Genomic DNA, 15,763 nt, shown 5'->3' with positions numbered 1-15,763 from the left:
GCCCAAGGCAGAATTCGAATTTGCGACCGTAGCGGTGGCGCGGTTCCAGACTGGAGCGCCTAGAACCGCTCGGCCACTGAGGCCGGCAAATGTGACACACACACAGACACAATCACACATTAAATTATTCGCTGCTTAACACTAGGGAGGAGGTGGACTGACAGGTTTGGTCTGCATTAAACAAAATGAAGTTATTTTTCTGGAGCACATTTTTCCTTTGTAATGATACCCCGTGTCCTCTGTCCTCGGCACTATTTGCGTCGTGCTGACGCATTCTTGGACATGAACATCGAATTGCTCATTGCCATGCAGGCGTGCATATTAATTTTCTTAGGTTCTGAGAGAACAGTAATTGAAAAAGTTCGGTGCTCCAGTTGTTAAGCTACGGTCGCAGGTTCGAATCCTGCCTCGGGCATGGATGTGTGTGATGTCCTTAGGTTAGTTAGGTTTAAGTAGTTCTAAGTTCTAGGGGACTGATGACCTCAGAAGTTAAGTCCCATAGTGCTCAGAGCTATTTGAACCATTTTTGAACCAGTTGTTAATGTTGAAGTAGGTGAGTAATTTATTTTGGAAGGACTCTTCGCTACCCAAGTCTCCAATGACCCCCTGGAAGGCGGGACATCAGAGACTCATCTTCTAGATGACAAGGTATCATAGTGGTAACACAATGATCTTACATTTTGGAGGACGGTTGGTCAGATGCCGGTCCGAGAGTCTATATTTGGTTTTCCGTGGTTTCGATAACACGCGTAAGGTAAATACCGGGGATGGTTTCTATGAAAAGAATACAGCCTATTTCCTTATCCGTCGTTTTCCGTATTCGCGCTTGTGCTCTGTCTCTAATGACTTCGTCGCCACCAGAACGCTAAACCCTAGTCTCCTTTCTTCTTCATTTAGCGGTTTAGTCAAAATACCTGCTCCGACATCATCCAAAGCGTTGTTCCCATCTTTTCCGGTGTTTTCCAGCGTCTCCTCGTCTTTTAGATCTGTATTCCTACTATAGCTTAGGAAGTCGTCAATCATCGATTCTGTTGGAATGACCTCTCCAATTCCTTCTATTTTCTTCTGTTTCTCCTACTTAAATAACATTTAATTCTTTCGTGCCTTATGATTACTTATCTCATCGAACCTAGGGCGTTATTAGACTTTTCTTAGAAATCTCATTTCCGTTGTTAAAATAATGCACAGTTTTCTCTGTACGCGATCTCGCGTTCCACTCCTATATGTCAGAATCAGTAGCGCCATTTTTTATCTTCGTTCTAACTAAGTGATATCATATTACACCTTCAGTTCATCTTCTTTCTGTGCTATTTCCTATTTTCCCAATACTCCATTATCTTCTTCCTATTTTGTCTTTTCCTTTCTTCCGTCCATGTTGTTCCTAATTTCTTATTTTTACTGCTTTTAAAGCTTTCTAAATTTAGTATTTTATTCAGTAAATTAGTTTATTGCTGTTTTTATGATTATTTGATATTATTTCTTTCTAGTTCCTTTCTAATTTCTGTAATTTAATCTATTGTTTATTTCTCTATACAGAAATAAATTTTTTTTTATTAGACTGTTCTCATTCATTCTTTTGAGATCTCCAAAGAAGATTAATCTTCGCTGTATCATAACTTTCGATATTTTTTTGTATAGACCATTTTGGTAGATTTCCTCAATACTACTCATTTTACAACCCTCATTTGTACGTATTGCACCCATTATTATTCTAACAACGTGTATTTTACGTAGATATCTCTATTCTGTCAAGCTTTTAGTTCATGATAAAGTATTCACACGCATATAAACGTTCAAGTTGTACTACTGTGAAGCAGTGCTTTCGTTTTGTATTTCTAGAGACACGTTTCTTGTTGTAGATGTAGTTAGGTAAACCATATACTCTTTCCATTTGACTTGCTCTTACAACGATTGTAAATGTTTGTAGTCTATTCTGCTGCATGGTTTCTCAGATGGCTCTAAGCACTATGTGACCTAACATCTACGGTCATCAGTCCCCTTGACTTAGAACTACTTAAACCTAAGTAACCTAAGGACGTCACGCATCTATGCCTGAGGCAGGATTCGAACTTGTGACCGTAGCAGCAGCGCGGTTCCGGACTGAAGCGCCTAGAACCGCTTTGCCACAACGGGCGGCGCATGGTTTCTCCAAAGTTTTTAATTTACTAGCTCGTTCTATTTTACCTATTTGTGCTTCCATACATTTTTATGCATTTTTTTATTTTTATCATGAATTATTTTTCGGCTGAAATTATGAGACATGTTCTACAGGCTATTCTTTGCAAAAGATTTATTTGAGTTACTCGTTCTGTCATATATTCTGAAAATAGTGTAAAATCGTCTGCAAAATTAAATTCAATTTCATTTATAGAATTATTAGGCGAATTTTGTAATATTTTTGGTTCAAATTTCAGAAACTCACAAGTTTTTTCTAAAAGAGTAAAAAAAGCCATTATTTAATAAAGTTGTGTTTTTGCATCTCGAAATGTCATAAGTTCTCGAGAGCGTGTCGACCAGGCGGGGGAGAGGGGATGCCTCTAGAAATGGAGTAGCAGTCCGAATCTAATGAGCCACTGAAGATGGTCACATGGATAGCAAGAGCGTAGGCTTACCCGTGGTCATCCAGTTTCATCTGATATTTCGGCTTAGAAACGGTCCTCTTCTTAAACATTTCTTATCGGTTTCTTCTGAGTAGTTTTTGTTCTCTAAGACTTCAACACTCGATGTCTGAGTGTGTTTTAATAATTTCTTTGCCTCAGGTTCTTTTAAAGGAGTAAATGAAACTCTCTACTTTTAATAGAAGAACTTGTACAGAAAAGTATATGCGAACAAACTGGAAACAGGATGAGGCCTGAATGTGAGCAACCATTTCACTCTGTTGCAGGGTAGCATCCAGTGCAGGAGAATTAAATGTTACTCGTAAGCTTCACACTGTGTAAAACCCTCATCTTCCCTCCTACCTTCTGCACTATTAAATAAGATTAGCGCTCACTGATTCATCTTCTTATTATAAATACGACGCTGTTGTAACAAATTAGACGCTGAGGATACCTTGAAGTAATTCTTGCACATTTTGGACAGTTATTTCTGCACTGCACCGCCGTTACAGAATACTCCTCGAGTAGTTAAGTTTATCTGACGACCGCAGCACTGTTCCTATTAAATGGTAATCGTGCAATGTAACGGATATTCAGAAATACTCGAAACATATTTGACATATCAGAAGGCTGATGCGAAATCCACGTCTTTCATATTTACATCTGAGTGGATAGTATCATGGAGTGAGCAGTACTACATATTCAATTATTCGCACAGCGGCTGCAGCCCTGGTTCAGATGGTCGTAACGGCCGCCAGGAGAGCAAAAGGACGAGTCCGTGGCATTTATCATAGGCCGCGTTGCGCGCATCTACAGAGACGATCGTTTACCCAATCTGAGCAACGTATAAAAGAATCCCTCCCAAACATAGTCAATTTTCTCAGGGTGGATGGAAAATAAAGAAAAGCCTGCGAGATGATTGTCTTAATGTGGCGAGGACAGGGCGTATTGCCCATTGTTATGTGGAGTTCCACCACACCCCTGCCACAGGGCCGCTTCTCTTTACCTGTCACACAGGCAACACTTGCGCTGTATCCGTGTGGGCTTTTCCTCAGAAATAGCCGCGGGTTTGTTGTTAACGCCCTATTGTAGAAACGAGACGCAACCGGGCCCGTGCACCTCAGGAATCCAGATGAGATCTCATTCCACACTTGCTACGCCTTATGTGTATTCATACAAACGAATTTTATACGCCGAAACTATTACGCCAAGAAGTTCGCAGCATCGATTGTTCCATCGCGTTTCCTATACTGTCAGATTCCTCCTTGATCGATTTCTGTTACCTTTACTCGCCGTTGCATTGAATACATGTCCGAACAGAGAGAGAGGAAATAAAATGAATAATAGTTGTCTTCATCCGTTCATCAATTCAAGGCAGGAGTTACCCTCTCCTCCTCCCCCCCCCCCCCACCTCTCTCTCTTTCTCATTCTCTGCTGTGTTTTTATTATTTCACATATCATTCGAATTCAACAAACTCTCAATTTATCTTTTCACTGTGGAAACTGCGAAACTTTTCGTTTAATATTATATAAACAGTCTTCAAGAGTTCTATTTTTTTGTCCCATTACCAGTTTCAGGTAGATAAAACTGTTATTTAGGTGGCTGTACTGTTTACGGTATGTTGAAATACTTTTTACAGATATGCAAAGAAATCTGTCGAACATTTTATGTAGCTAAAAAGTCTTAATGAAACTGTAGAAAAACGAAGAAAGTCTAACATAATTGTGAGCTGTGAATAAAAGTAGAAACTGTGGTGGCATTAAACCCATTTTTCATAGAAAAACGTCATTAGGAACACTCTGCCCTCATCTACAATGCCTATAATGTTGTTTGAAGTAATTTTTTTAGCCATGTTACATAATTTATTTAGGATGAAATGTAAATTTGAAAGCCAGTACTTCTGTAGAGACGGATGCTTGAATGTACCGTAAACACAACAAGATAGCGGTGTTGGCAGAAATGAGAAAAGTGAAGATAAACGTGCCCTCAGCCGAACATTCGATCGTACCGATCCTTAGTTATAAGGGAAGGAAGGACAAAAGAATGTAGGTAAGCAGCTAGCTGATCTCACTGTAAATAGAGATGAGGTCCGAGAAATATCAAGGACAAAGTATCCGTGATATGTATAACATGGAATTGACTTGTAGTGATCTAGCTCAATCAGGATGAATGGACCGGAAATGAAAGCCTGTCTCTCCCGAGTATGAGATTTTTGTTTTCATCCCAGAAACGTTTCGCTGGGTAACAGAAATAAGTAAAAAATAACTAGAATCCACGAATCAAAGAAATTAGGACGTGGACTCATTATTGGCCTTGAGAGACAACTGCCCTCAAAAAATTTATGTACTAGTTGGTGCTCAACATGCCAAGGAAATGCTTAATCTGGTAAGACCGCAGTTAATCACATAAAAAGCTTCTGCCCTTATACCCGTATCCACTAAAAATTCGAAATCACTCACAGGTTCATTTAATCAGTATTGTCAAACTCAAGCATTAATTTAAACTCAAAAATCAGTTTTGTTGCAGATAAAGTTTATGCACAACTGAAACACGCACGTTCCTCGTCGCACATTCTAAGTTCACTGGCACTTATCTAGCATTTGTTCTAGAAACATGTGTGAAATGACAGATATCAGAAAGGTTAAACTAGATACAAAAATACTTATTAACTATCAGATTTAAATACTGAGATTCCTTTTTCATGCATCGAACTCATGTCAATATTTGAGTACTCATTAACAAGCGAAAGACTTAACTGAAACACTTAGGAAGAGAAACTGCCATTTACAGAGAAGGACCTGTATTCCCATTAGCTTTGTTTCACTTTTTATACTCGGAGATTAAGATATTTTTCGAAGACGGCGGCACCAGAGACCTATGCAGTCAATGCCTTACTCCTAGAGTATGAAAGTAGTGTGCGAGAGGTGTGTTACATCTGTGAAAATAATAACGCTTACATCGATCTAAATTAGATTTTAACATTTTAGACTTTTCAGAAACAGAGTGGTGAGGAGCTGTAATCCATCCGTCCAGCCTTCACTGGAATAAGCAACTGAAATCGCTTGTAATTCGCTTTCATACTGACAGTTACAAGATATAATTTAATGAAAATCCGATAACTTTTCAGTGCGCTAAAGTTACTAATTATGATTATTTACGTCACATTTTCCAACAATTGAAGGAGAGACGTTTTGCAATATGCAGTTCATCGTCCCAAAAATGTCTTGGTTTTTTCAGTGCAATGGCCACCAACAGCTGTAACACATATCGAGCTGTTACCCATCGCATCTACATAGCAAGGAAACTCTGGAATCTCTGCACTGCGAAGAACACCCAAATGAGTTTGCAGATCGCAGTTGTGCTGGGCTTTTGCACCCGACTTGAAAGGCAGTGGTGTAAACGTTGCAGAGATCTGACAAGAGCTGGAATTCCTCAACTTGTATCTGTTTCAGCACGGTTCCGTCATATGGGCGCGGTGGACTATATCATTACTATTCAATTCTTTTAGGAAAAAACGGATATTCATGTGCAACGCAAACTCAAAAGAATTTGCAGATTAACTTCAAAGAGCTCTCTTCCCTCGAATAAGATATTTCTTAAACGTTTCCTTTGGACAGGTTCAGACACAGATAACAAGAAAGCGTAACCACTGACAGAAGAATAATGACTTACAATAAATTCTTCCTATAAACAGAACCAAATCAACGAAGACCAAATGAACTAGCAAATCATGAGTAACTGACTTATCAAATAGCCATTACACTGATTTCTCCCGGAGAATACGCCAGTAAAGTTGAGAACGTGAAACATATCAGTTGACAGTTTACCAAACTGTTGCGAAAATGTTTACTTATACACGTAGGATGGCGAGAGATCAGCAGTATGAGCAAAGAAAAGATATACTTTTGGTCATTGAAAAACCCGAGGAAGTGAAAGTAGTTCGGTTCCTCGAAAGCAGTGGCCGTAGCCGGTGGGCGTCTGCCAGGGAGCGAAGAGGCGAGGCCGCGAATTGTGCCTATCATCACGAATCGTATATTCGGACAGTAGGCCGCATCCTAGGCGCTGGCGCCATAATAGCCGCGTCAATGGTATCGTCCCATCGGCCTACAGACGCTGCCGAGATCTTACACTGCGCTCACTGTGATTATAGTAATTGTATACTGCCTTATCTGACGTGAGCCTTATTAAAACCAGATTGATACACAATGCAGCATTAATTATTCCGTCTTTTCAGCGCACCGCCTCACGGTGCACGCCCACCCACACTCTAAAGCCGAGAGCTAGGCTGCTGTCTAGATTCGGTGCTCACCTTTACACACTCCACGCCTGCTTTTCCTGGCACCTTATACCGTTCTGTCAACTCCTAACTCATTAATTTTAATGTTGCTGATAGTTTTCAAAAAACTGATGCTGTACTCGATTTATGGTGACTGAAGCAAATTTTTCTTTTTTTTCTACGAAAGTCTTGCAGTTGCGAATCAGCATCATAAGAGTAAGCGACATATTTTTGGTCGGATACGAGTTACAATCAATAACATTCTTGGATAATGAAAATTAATGACACTTGACGGGTTGTGGGAGATTTAAAAATCGTCAGTGTACTTACAGACGTGTGCATTGATCTCTATGAAATATACCGAAGGGACTGAAATTTGTGGATTGAGTAAACGTAAACAATCAGTTACAATCAGAAAAGTGAAGGCAGATGTAATACTACGTGGGTATGCTACCTTAGTACAGAAGATATTCATGTCAGTAATTTGAACGGCGTAGAGATAGTGCATTTCTGACAAATACGGTGTACAGGTGACTACCGCGTTTCGTTCTCTAAATAATGAGAAGTGTGAAGTGATCCACTTATCACATAAATCTAAAGACTGTGAACTCATCTAAATACTTAGGGATTACAATTACGAATAACTTAACTTGGAAAGATCACATGGATAACAATGTGGGGAAAGCGAACCGAAGACTGTGATTTATTGGCAGAACATTTAGAAAATGCAACAGGTATACTAAAGAGACTGCCTACAATACGATTTCCCGTTCTATCCTGGACTAATGCTGCACGTTGTGAGATCCGCGTCAGATAAGGTTGATGGAGGACATCGAGAAAGTTCGAAGAAGGCCACGTCGTTTTGTATTATCACGAAATAGGGAAGAGAATGCCACGGGTATGGTACGTGAATTGGGCTTGCAGTCATTAGGAGCAAAAGCTTTTTTCGTTGCGGCAGGATCTTCTCACGAAAATAAGAGAAAACATATTGCACGGAATGATTTAAATGTTCGCTTTTCCTGCGCGCTGTTCGATAGTGGAACGGTAGAGAACTAGCTTGAAGGTGGTTCGATGAATCCACTGCCAGGCACTTAGTTGTGAATTGTAGTATAGCTGCAATCGCCAACGTCTTTGCAGATGTACAGGTATATGGTACCTTCAGTATTTACTGTTGAATACATGGAAGCTTAATCTACAAACGCCAAGAAAAGATGCAGCAATTCGTAGGCAAGTCAGCTGGCGCCAGCTTCCACCTGAACTGCCAGCGCTCGCACGCTGGTCAGGCTAACGAGATGACTGATGTGTGCCGCTAAGACTTTACTACTCGTTTTGTGCATGCGCGCAATACACTTTCTTTTAACCATGCCCCTCTGACAGCGGAGAATTTGAGGTGCGACCGTGCTTCTACTGGATAGTGACCAGTCTGTGACCGTGATATACAACTGACACACAAGTGCGAATTTCAGCCTTGATGAGTATTTCACCATCAACTTTTTCAGTGTTCTTTTACAGGTTTGTATGGTAATTTTATCCGCCGTTGACTTTTCTTTTGTAAGTAGCTTCAAGTGGATCGAATAACTAATGAGGGCGTACTGAGCCGAACTGGGAAAAATTGTGGCCCTGATTCAAAGAATTATTTGGTTGATTCGACGCATTCAGAGACATCAAGGGATCGTCAGTTTGGTAATGGAAGTGTGATAGGGATAAACTGTAGAGGGAGACCCGGGATTGAACACAATAAGTAGATTCAAATGGGAGAAGGATGCAGTAGTTATATAGAGGTAAGAGACCTGCACAAGTAAGAATAGCGTGAAGAGCTGCATCAACCCAGTTTTCTGACTAAAGGCCATCACCGTCACCACCACCACCACCACCACCACCACCACCACAACAGCGTACATTCATTATCCGAAGATGGTCATTTAGACTGTAACTGGTAGTGGATAAATTTGTTTAATTTAGTTGCTGAACGTGTTAGTCACAACGTCATTCCTGCAACTTAAGAAGTTTCTCGTCTCCTGTCACCCTGATGACGCGTCTTTGAATGTACTCCACCAACCCAGCTGATACATAACTGCTCTACCACCACTCACAACTCAAGAAGACTGGTCTGGGTCAAGAGCACCATTTTTCTCTCTATTGTGTCACAGATATGCCCAACAGAAGCGAAGTATGGCGCCCGAGAGAGCTCTACAAGCACTCTGAAATTCGTGGAATGTTCGTCATAGCACTGTGATCCAATTCGGGAACGATGGCACGGTATGTATTCTTGATGATTGTACAGCCTGTCTATGGGTTGTAGTAGTCGAACAAACGCATCGTGGATCGTCCGCCGGTGATCGGCGATATCAGACTATCTATGTTTCCGCTGTCTCCCCACATGGTTATCGATTGCACTCGTACCGCGACTCATCATTTGATGTGACCATTTCACATGCTTCGCATGTCCAATGGCAGTGTTCCTGCGGCTACACCTGTGTCTGTATCCTCTGAGATGCTGCGTGCAGGGGTATGTCTGTGGACCACTGACTGACATTTTTCTCTTTTTTCCTGCATAGTGAGTTTTCAGAAGGTAAATTCATACAAGTGCATCGGCTACTGGATTTAGAAAACGGGGAAGACTTGGTGAGAAATTAAGGGTACTAAATTATAGTGAGATAAGAGGTGTGTACAGAACGAAGGCAGGTATTATTGTTGTTTCGGTAATATATCATTAGCTGTCGCTTGAAGCGGGATATGTAGTTTATTTCTCTTTTATGGAGAGGGAGATCAATACAAATTCCAGTTCCTGATACTGAAAATAACAGAGAAGACGGTTGAGTGATGGATGGAGCCGAATGTGTTTTCCTCTTATGGAGTCGACGCCTCTGCTGTGTTGGTCGGACTAGAGTGCTGAGGCCGAGGACTGGCATGAGGAGCTATACACGTAAATAAGACGATATATGAGCCAGAATGTGTGAACGTATGTACGGTTGTCAACACGTAGACAGAAAAGTGATGAATAAGATGACGAAATATGATAAGAATTTTGAACGTCATAGATATATCGTACGAAGGCTTTCATCACTAGCTCCAAGCGCTGTGAGCATCCCAGAGAATGACGTTGCAGAATAACGTCCTTGTAGCGAGGAGGTGATTCATGACGATTTGTTGCACACTATTTGAAATTGTCGATTGATTTACCGCGTGAATCCATTATACTGTTTCAAAAGACCATAGGCGGTGTCTCCTGTCATCAACACCCACTTCCCCAGCAATTAACTCTGGCGACAGGCAGCCTTTTGCCCCCAAGCGAAGCAATCGCGGTGCATCCGTAATCGCTTTTTGCCCATGCTGTACTCAACCGTCGTACCAACGGCCAGTAGAAACTCTGGCAATAATCTATTCACAAGACATTCCGTTCACCGTGGCAAAGGGAGCGAGCGCCCCCTCTGTAATAAACAGTGGAAGCTGCCTCTTAAACTACTACTTTCAATGCTCAAATTTGCGTTTTCAGTATTTTCATTACTTCGCGAGACATGTATTTATCACAGCATTACTACGAAGATGATTCCTTACCCTGCTTTGACTACAGACACAAGCTTTATTTGATGTTGTGTCTGTGAAGCTTAAGGAGAGGCATGTGTTTTCTTTCTGGTTCAGCGAGCCAGTCACATGGCGGCTCGATCACGAGAGTATGCTGGGACTTTGTTTCAAATGGGTTACTCTGGTGCTTTTCGAGTTAGATGCGGCTGGTCGCTGAATTACAGCTTGGGTGAGATGGTTCACATTATCGGGATTACTCGTAGACACTGCCTATCTGAAAAGTTATTTCGTTATCCATTCGTGATGTGTTTGTAATCAGAAATGGTGCAAATGGCTCAGAGCACTATGGGACTTAACTTCTAAGGTCAACAGTCCCCTAATACTTAGAACTACTTAAACCTAACTAACCTAAGGACATCGCACACATCCATGCCCGAGGCAGGATTCGAACCTGCGACCGTAGTGGTCACGCGGTTCCAGACTGTAGCGCCTAGAACCGCACGGCCACCCCGGCCGGCGTTTGTAATCCGTGGTTACATTTTCGCTGATGCACGTTATGAACCTGCTACGAATGCCGCGTGTAGGCTCGTGTTCCACGTGTCGATACTAGTCCATTGCCTTTGTGAGGTCAGAAGCTTCGAAGCCTGGTACAGAATCCGACGTTAGTCACATAACCCAAAAAAGATTTCAGTCAATAAAGCCACTTTCCCCTTCCTTTCTGTTCATTAAATGCTTTGTTTCACGTATGGAATTTTGTTCAAATGGTGACTACGTATTTACGGTCATCTAACACGTGTTTTAGTGCACTGAAAGATCTTGTATTATTTTGTTCATTTGATTTAACGATTCAGTTACATATACAGTGGAATATAGACTTTTTCTCTTTGTTTTGCTGTCCCTGGTCATTAATTTGGTGCTAGCTGAGTACGTGAAATTGACCTGGTACGTATTTATTCCAATCTTCTATTAAGAAAGGAAGAGAGTAAGAGTTTAACGTCCCGTCGACATCGAGGTCATTAGAGACGGAGCACAAGCTCGGATTATGTCAAGAATGGGGACGGAAATCGGCCATGCTCTTTAAAAGGAACCATTCCGGCATTTGCCTGGAGCGATTTGGGAAAATCATGGAAAAACTAAATCTGGATGGCCGGACATGGGTTTGAAGTGTCGTCCTGCAAAATGCGAGTCCAGTGTGCTAACCACTTCGCCACCTCGCCCGGTCAGTCTACTGCTAATCCATTTCCTCCTCTCCCACCCCCTACTGACCATGTGCACCATCCCCTCTCTCTGTCCATCTGCTGCTTCCCCCTCTGCCAATCTGCTGCTTCCCCTCCAGCTGTCTCCTACTTCCTCCTCTCTCCATCTCCTCTTCCCCATGTCTGTGTCTGTTTTCTTTTTCCCCGTCTGTCTGCCCATTTCCTCCTCCCCCTTCTCTCTCCACGTTATAACCCCCATCCCAATAGGAGACTGATGGTTGTTATCCCTACAGTATTTTTCCCATATTTGTATATGTACTTCATCAGTGTCTTTAGCGAATTTCGCCTTGCAGTTTCATTTTCACGCAGCTCATGGTTAATGGCGTCGTATCTCATGAACAGTGATATAAATCTGCAGGTACATTCAAAGGCATATGTGGATACTGTCTGCGACATTTGGTGCGAATAGAGTTAGTAGCAAACACGTAATAACTTTAAACGACATCCATGAATGAGGTAGTTTTTCAATCATCTTAGTGTTTATGGCGTCATATTTCCTGAACTATGTGTCGCACAGTAACATAACTTTGCTGCTACATTCAGTCGTATGTGTCAATAATGTGTGCAAAATATATTGGGAATACAGTGTAGTGAAGAGGTAGGAAATTGAAACGTCATGCTTGATGTGGAAGTTTTACTGCATGAACAGCGAAAATGTAGTAGGGGATAAACTTTTTTCCTTTTAACATTTTGTGCAGGTTGTCAGCGAGAAAAAGTTTCGTAAATATTTCAAATTACGTGTAAAGTTTGTTGAAAATCACTAAGTTCTCTCATTTTCAAATACTGGATGAATAAAGTAGGAGATTAGCGAGCCATGCACTAAACTGGTTTTTCATCCCACCCCATCCCTTTGATAGTTATGTGGTACTTACCCTCACAGTGATGTTTTCCAGACGGACGCTGATATGTTTATCAAATTTGGTTGAAATCGGTCAAGTTGCTTAGGAGGAGATGTGGAATATACATACATACATACATGCAGTCTTATAATTTGTAAGCATCTAACTGCAGTTTCGAAACCAATACCTTGCAGCCATAGTGTGCTATACATAAATTTTTCTATCTTGATTGATCCATTCTCTGATTATCAAAGGGTTGAACTCTAACCATATTTCGTTTCATTTGGTGTAAAAGTCACACAAAATGCAATACAGTGTCATGCATGAATAGGCCAGCTGCATCGTTCTATAGAGGCTACATCTTACCTTCTTAAGGCAATACACTTCAGAAAATATTAAATATGACAGTACCGAAAGAACCTAATTTTTCGGAGTATTTTTTATTTTCTTTTACTTCCTCTTTAGATCTTCAGACTGTAAAGTTACCTCAGTCTGGAACCGCGCGACCGCTACGGTCCTTAGGTTAGTTAGGTTTAAGTAGTTCTAAGTTATAGGGGACTGATGACCTCAGATGTTAAGTCCCATAGTGCTCAGAGCCATTTTTTTTGTAAAGTTAACCTGATCTTATTTCAGACAGAACTATAGCTTCGATTTCGAAATACTGTGGTGCGTCTTGGCTGGGCTATCTTTCAACACCACGAGGACTCTGCTTGAAGACTCTTATATGAGCATGATGTCCAGTTCAGGATTTGAGCCGAGACTTCTTTTCGTTTTGCCCTTTTGAGAAAAAAATTAAGTCGGATCAGCTTCGTTTCTCTGGGTCTTCATCGTTGTCCAGTATTCTTTTATTTTCATATTTTGCAACGCTCTTCGCTCCTCTATCCCTGAAATTTTTTCCTGGGTCTAATTCTGTTCTGGAAACCTTGGACACCCTGAATGTTTTATTTGCAAGTAGTTATGTTCTATATCTCACTTTCTGCATCCCCATTTCTTCCATATCCCTTTATACCTCTTGGAGCGGAGGTATTTTGTTTCTTTCGTTCACGAGAAACGGAAAAATTTGATATGTCAACCTACTCTCGTGCATTATAAGAATGTGTCCGAAGAATACAGTACCTCTTTTTCTGACTATGCCCAATATCCTCTCTGTATGGATACACAGTTATTACTTCGCTCATCTTATATATTAGTGGTCTCTTGTTTTTGACGTTCCAGTATCCTCCTTAGAATCCTTCGTTCTACAAGTTGTAGCCTCCTAAGGAATGTTGTTCTTAGGAGCATCAGATTTTCTGCTGGCGTATAAGGCTCAGGGCGCATCGCTGGTAATGTCTTAATGTTGCATTGAACGAAAAATTATTCATTTTGTTGATGTTCATAGTTAGATTTATTATAGACTCGTCTAGCTTTTTCGTGCTTTCCTGTCACACCAGTCTTTATCCGAGCTGTTAGACATTTTAAACTCTCTCCCTTCTGTATGTTCTCTCCTTCTAATGTCATCAATTTAGGAGCTGCCTTTTCGTCATATGCCGTGTCTTCTCGAGAGAGTTCTTCGAACGTGCTTCAGCTGCTTGTCTCCGCAGTTAAGTGGTCTCATTAGTCGCCTCCTCCAAAAATATCACAATATCGTCAGTGAATTGCATCTCAGTCCTATTTTATCCATTCCTTTAGTTTCTCGTCGCCATTCTGTGGTCACCTTACAAAGGATACAAAGTGCACTAGGGAGAGTTCGACTCCCTCTGACTCCAGTTTCGACCTTGAAGCAGTCTGAAACATTCCTCTGAACTTGACCATGAAGTGTTGGCTAAAGTCTGTTTAATCAGTCTACTGGATTTCCTATCAAAAATTTGAAACTGTATTGGTCTATCGACTGAATCATAGGGTTTCTTGAAGTCTGTGAATATGAGAACGAAATTCTTCTTCATTTCGGAATCGCGATTACCGTTTTCAGATTCAAGATTTGTTCCGTACTTGATCTAAAGCCTCATTGGCAGTCACCAATCTGTCCTCCTATTGAATAGGAGGATGAATGTAACACTACCCTGTTAGACTGTATTGTCTTACTTTGGAGAATTTCCATGAATAATTATTTTGAACTTTTCTTCCATGACCTACATGCGCTATTGTGACAATCGAATAGCTCGAGGAGATTTGTAATCGGATATTAATTTCAAGTTTCTGGGAATAAACGATCTCCTGGATGCTGGAAAATTTAGAATACATAATGCGTTGAGATCGTTGACGTGGTGTGTGAGAAATATAGCCTGTTACCCCTTACACAAGTACGTGCAATTTACATAGAAGTGTTATGTCGATTTCAGAATATTGTTACAAATGGTTTCACACTATAAAACAGCAAGCAGCCAGTAAATGTTACACTCCAGGTAAATATGGACCCTGTAAAACCAGATTTCAAGTTCAACTTATGTCAACAAACAATATCCTCCTTGCCTGCATGAAAAGTGAATGACAATACAATTTAAGTATCGTGTAATGAGATACCGGTTCAAATGGCTCTGAGCACTATGCGACTTAACTTCTGAGGTCATCTGTCGCCTAGAACTTAGAACTAATTAAACCTAACTAACCTAAGGACATCACACACATCCATGCCCGAGGCAGGATTCGAACCTGCGACCGTAGCGGTCGCTCGGTTCCAGACTGTAGCGCCTAGAACCGCACGGCCACTCCGACCGGCCGAGATACCGGTTTGAATGGGAGAATTTTATGGTGAAATTACATTTTGTTCTTTTGTGATTTATAAAACTGTGCATTATTGTGTACTCAACAATGTCCGTTTGTTTTACAGTGTTCAAGAGGCATGACGTGGGCCTGCACCACGTACCGACGCCCAACATCGGCTTCTCCAAGGTAAGCCCGCCAGATGTAGCCCACCACTACTGTTTTAGAACATCTCAGCCGGTTTCGAAATCCTGCAGAAATGTGCAGTCACTGAACTACTATTTTTATTTGGTACCCATATGATTACTAGTTGCGATATTTAGTATATTTCTGAAATTGGTGTTATGAAATTGGTTCAGTTATAGGTAAATCAAATGCCCATCAACGATTCATTGGTAGGGCACCGGGAAAATGCAGTTTGTCTACATAAGATAGTCTCTTCTTGCAGGGCCTGTTCGAGAACATTTTTCGACACAAGCGACTTCTCATTTGCCTCCCCCCCCCCCTTTCCCCCTCCGGCCCTTGTGCCTCGTACTTTTTCACCTGTATCAGTTTTCGCTATTAATTGCGATACGTACAGTATACTAATC

At 41.2% G+C, this 15,763-nt stretch overlaps 1 protein-coding gene across 1 annotated transcript in view; it reads left to right on the top strand.

Annotated features, from left to right (window-relative positions):
* The window catches only part of LOC124556109 (neuronal PAS domain-containing protein 4B-like), a 777,800-nt gene that overhangs the window by 594,970 nt on the left and 167,067 nt on the right, over window positions 1-15,763 (top strand). Inside the window, exon 3 of the mRNA XM_047130132.1 lies at window positions 15,301-15,362. Coding sequence (XP_046986088.1) covers window positions 15,301-15,362 — 62 coding nt within the window. The remainder of the gene's footprint in view (window positions 1-15,300; window positions 15,363-15,763) is intronic.

Source organism: Schistocerca americana, chromosome X (genome assembly GCF_021461395.2).
Source record: "Schistocerca americana isolate TAMUIC-IGC-003095 chromosome X, iqSchAmer2.1, whole genome shotgun sequence".
NCBI lineage: Eukaryota > Metazoa > Arthropoda > Insecta > Orthoptera > Acrididae > Schistocerca > Schistocerca americana.
This window is presented reverse-complemented; position numbering and strand designations above follow the sequence as displayed.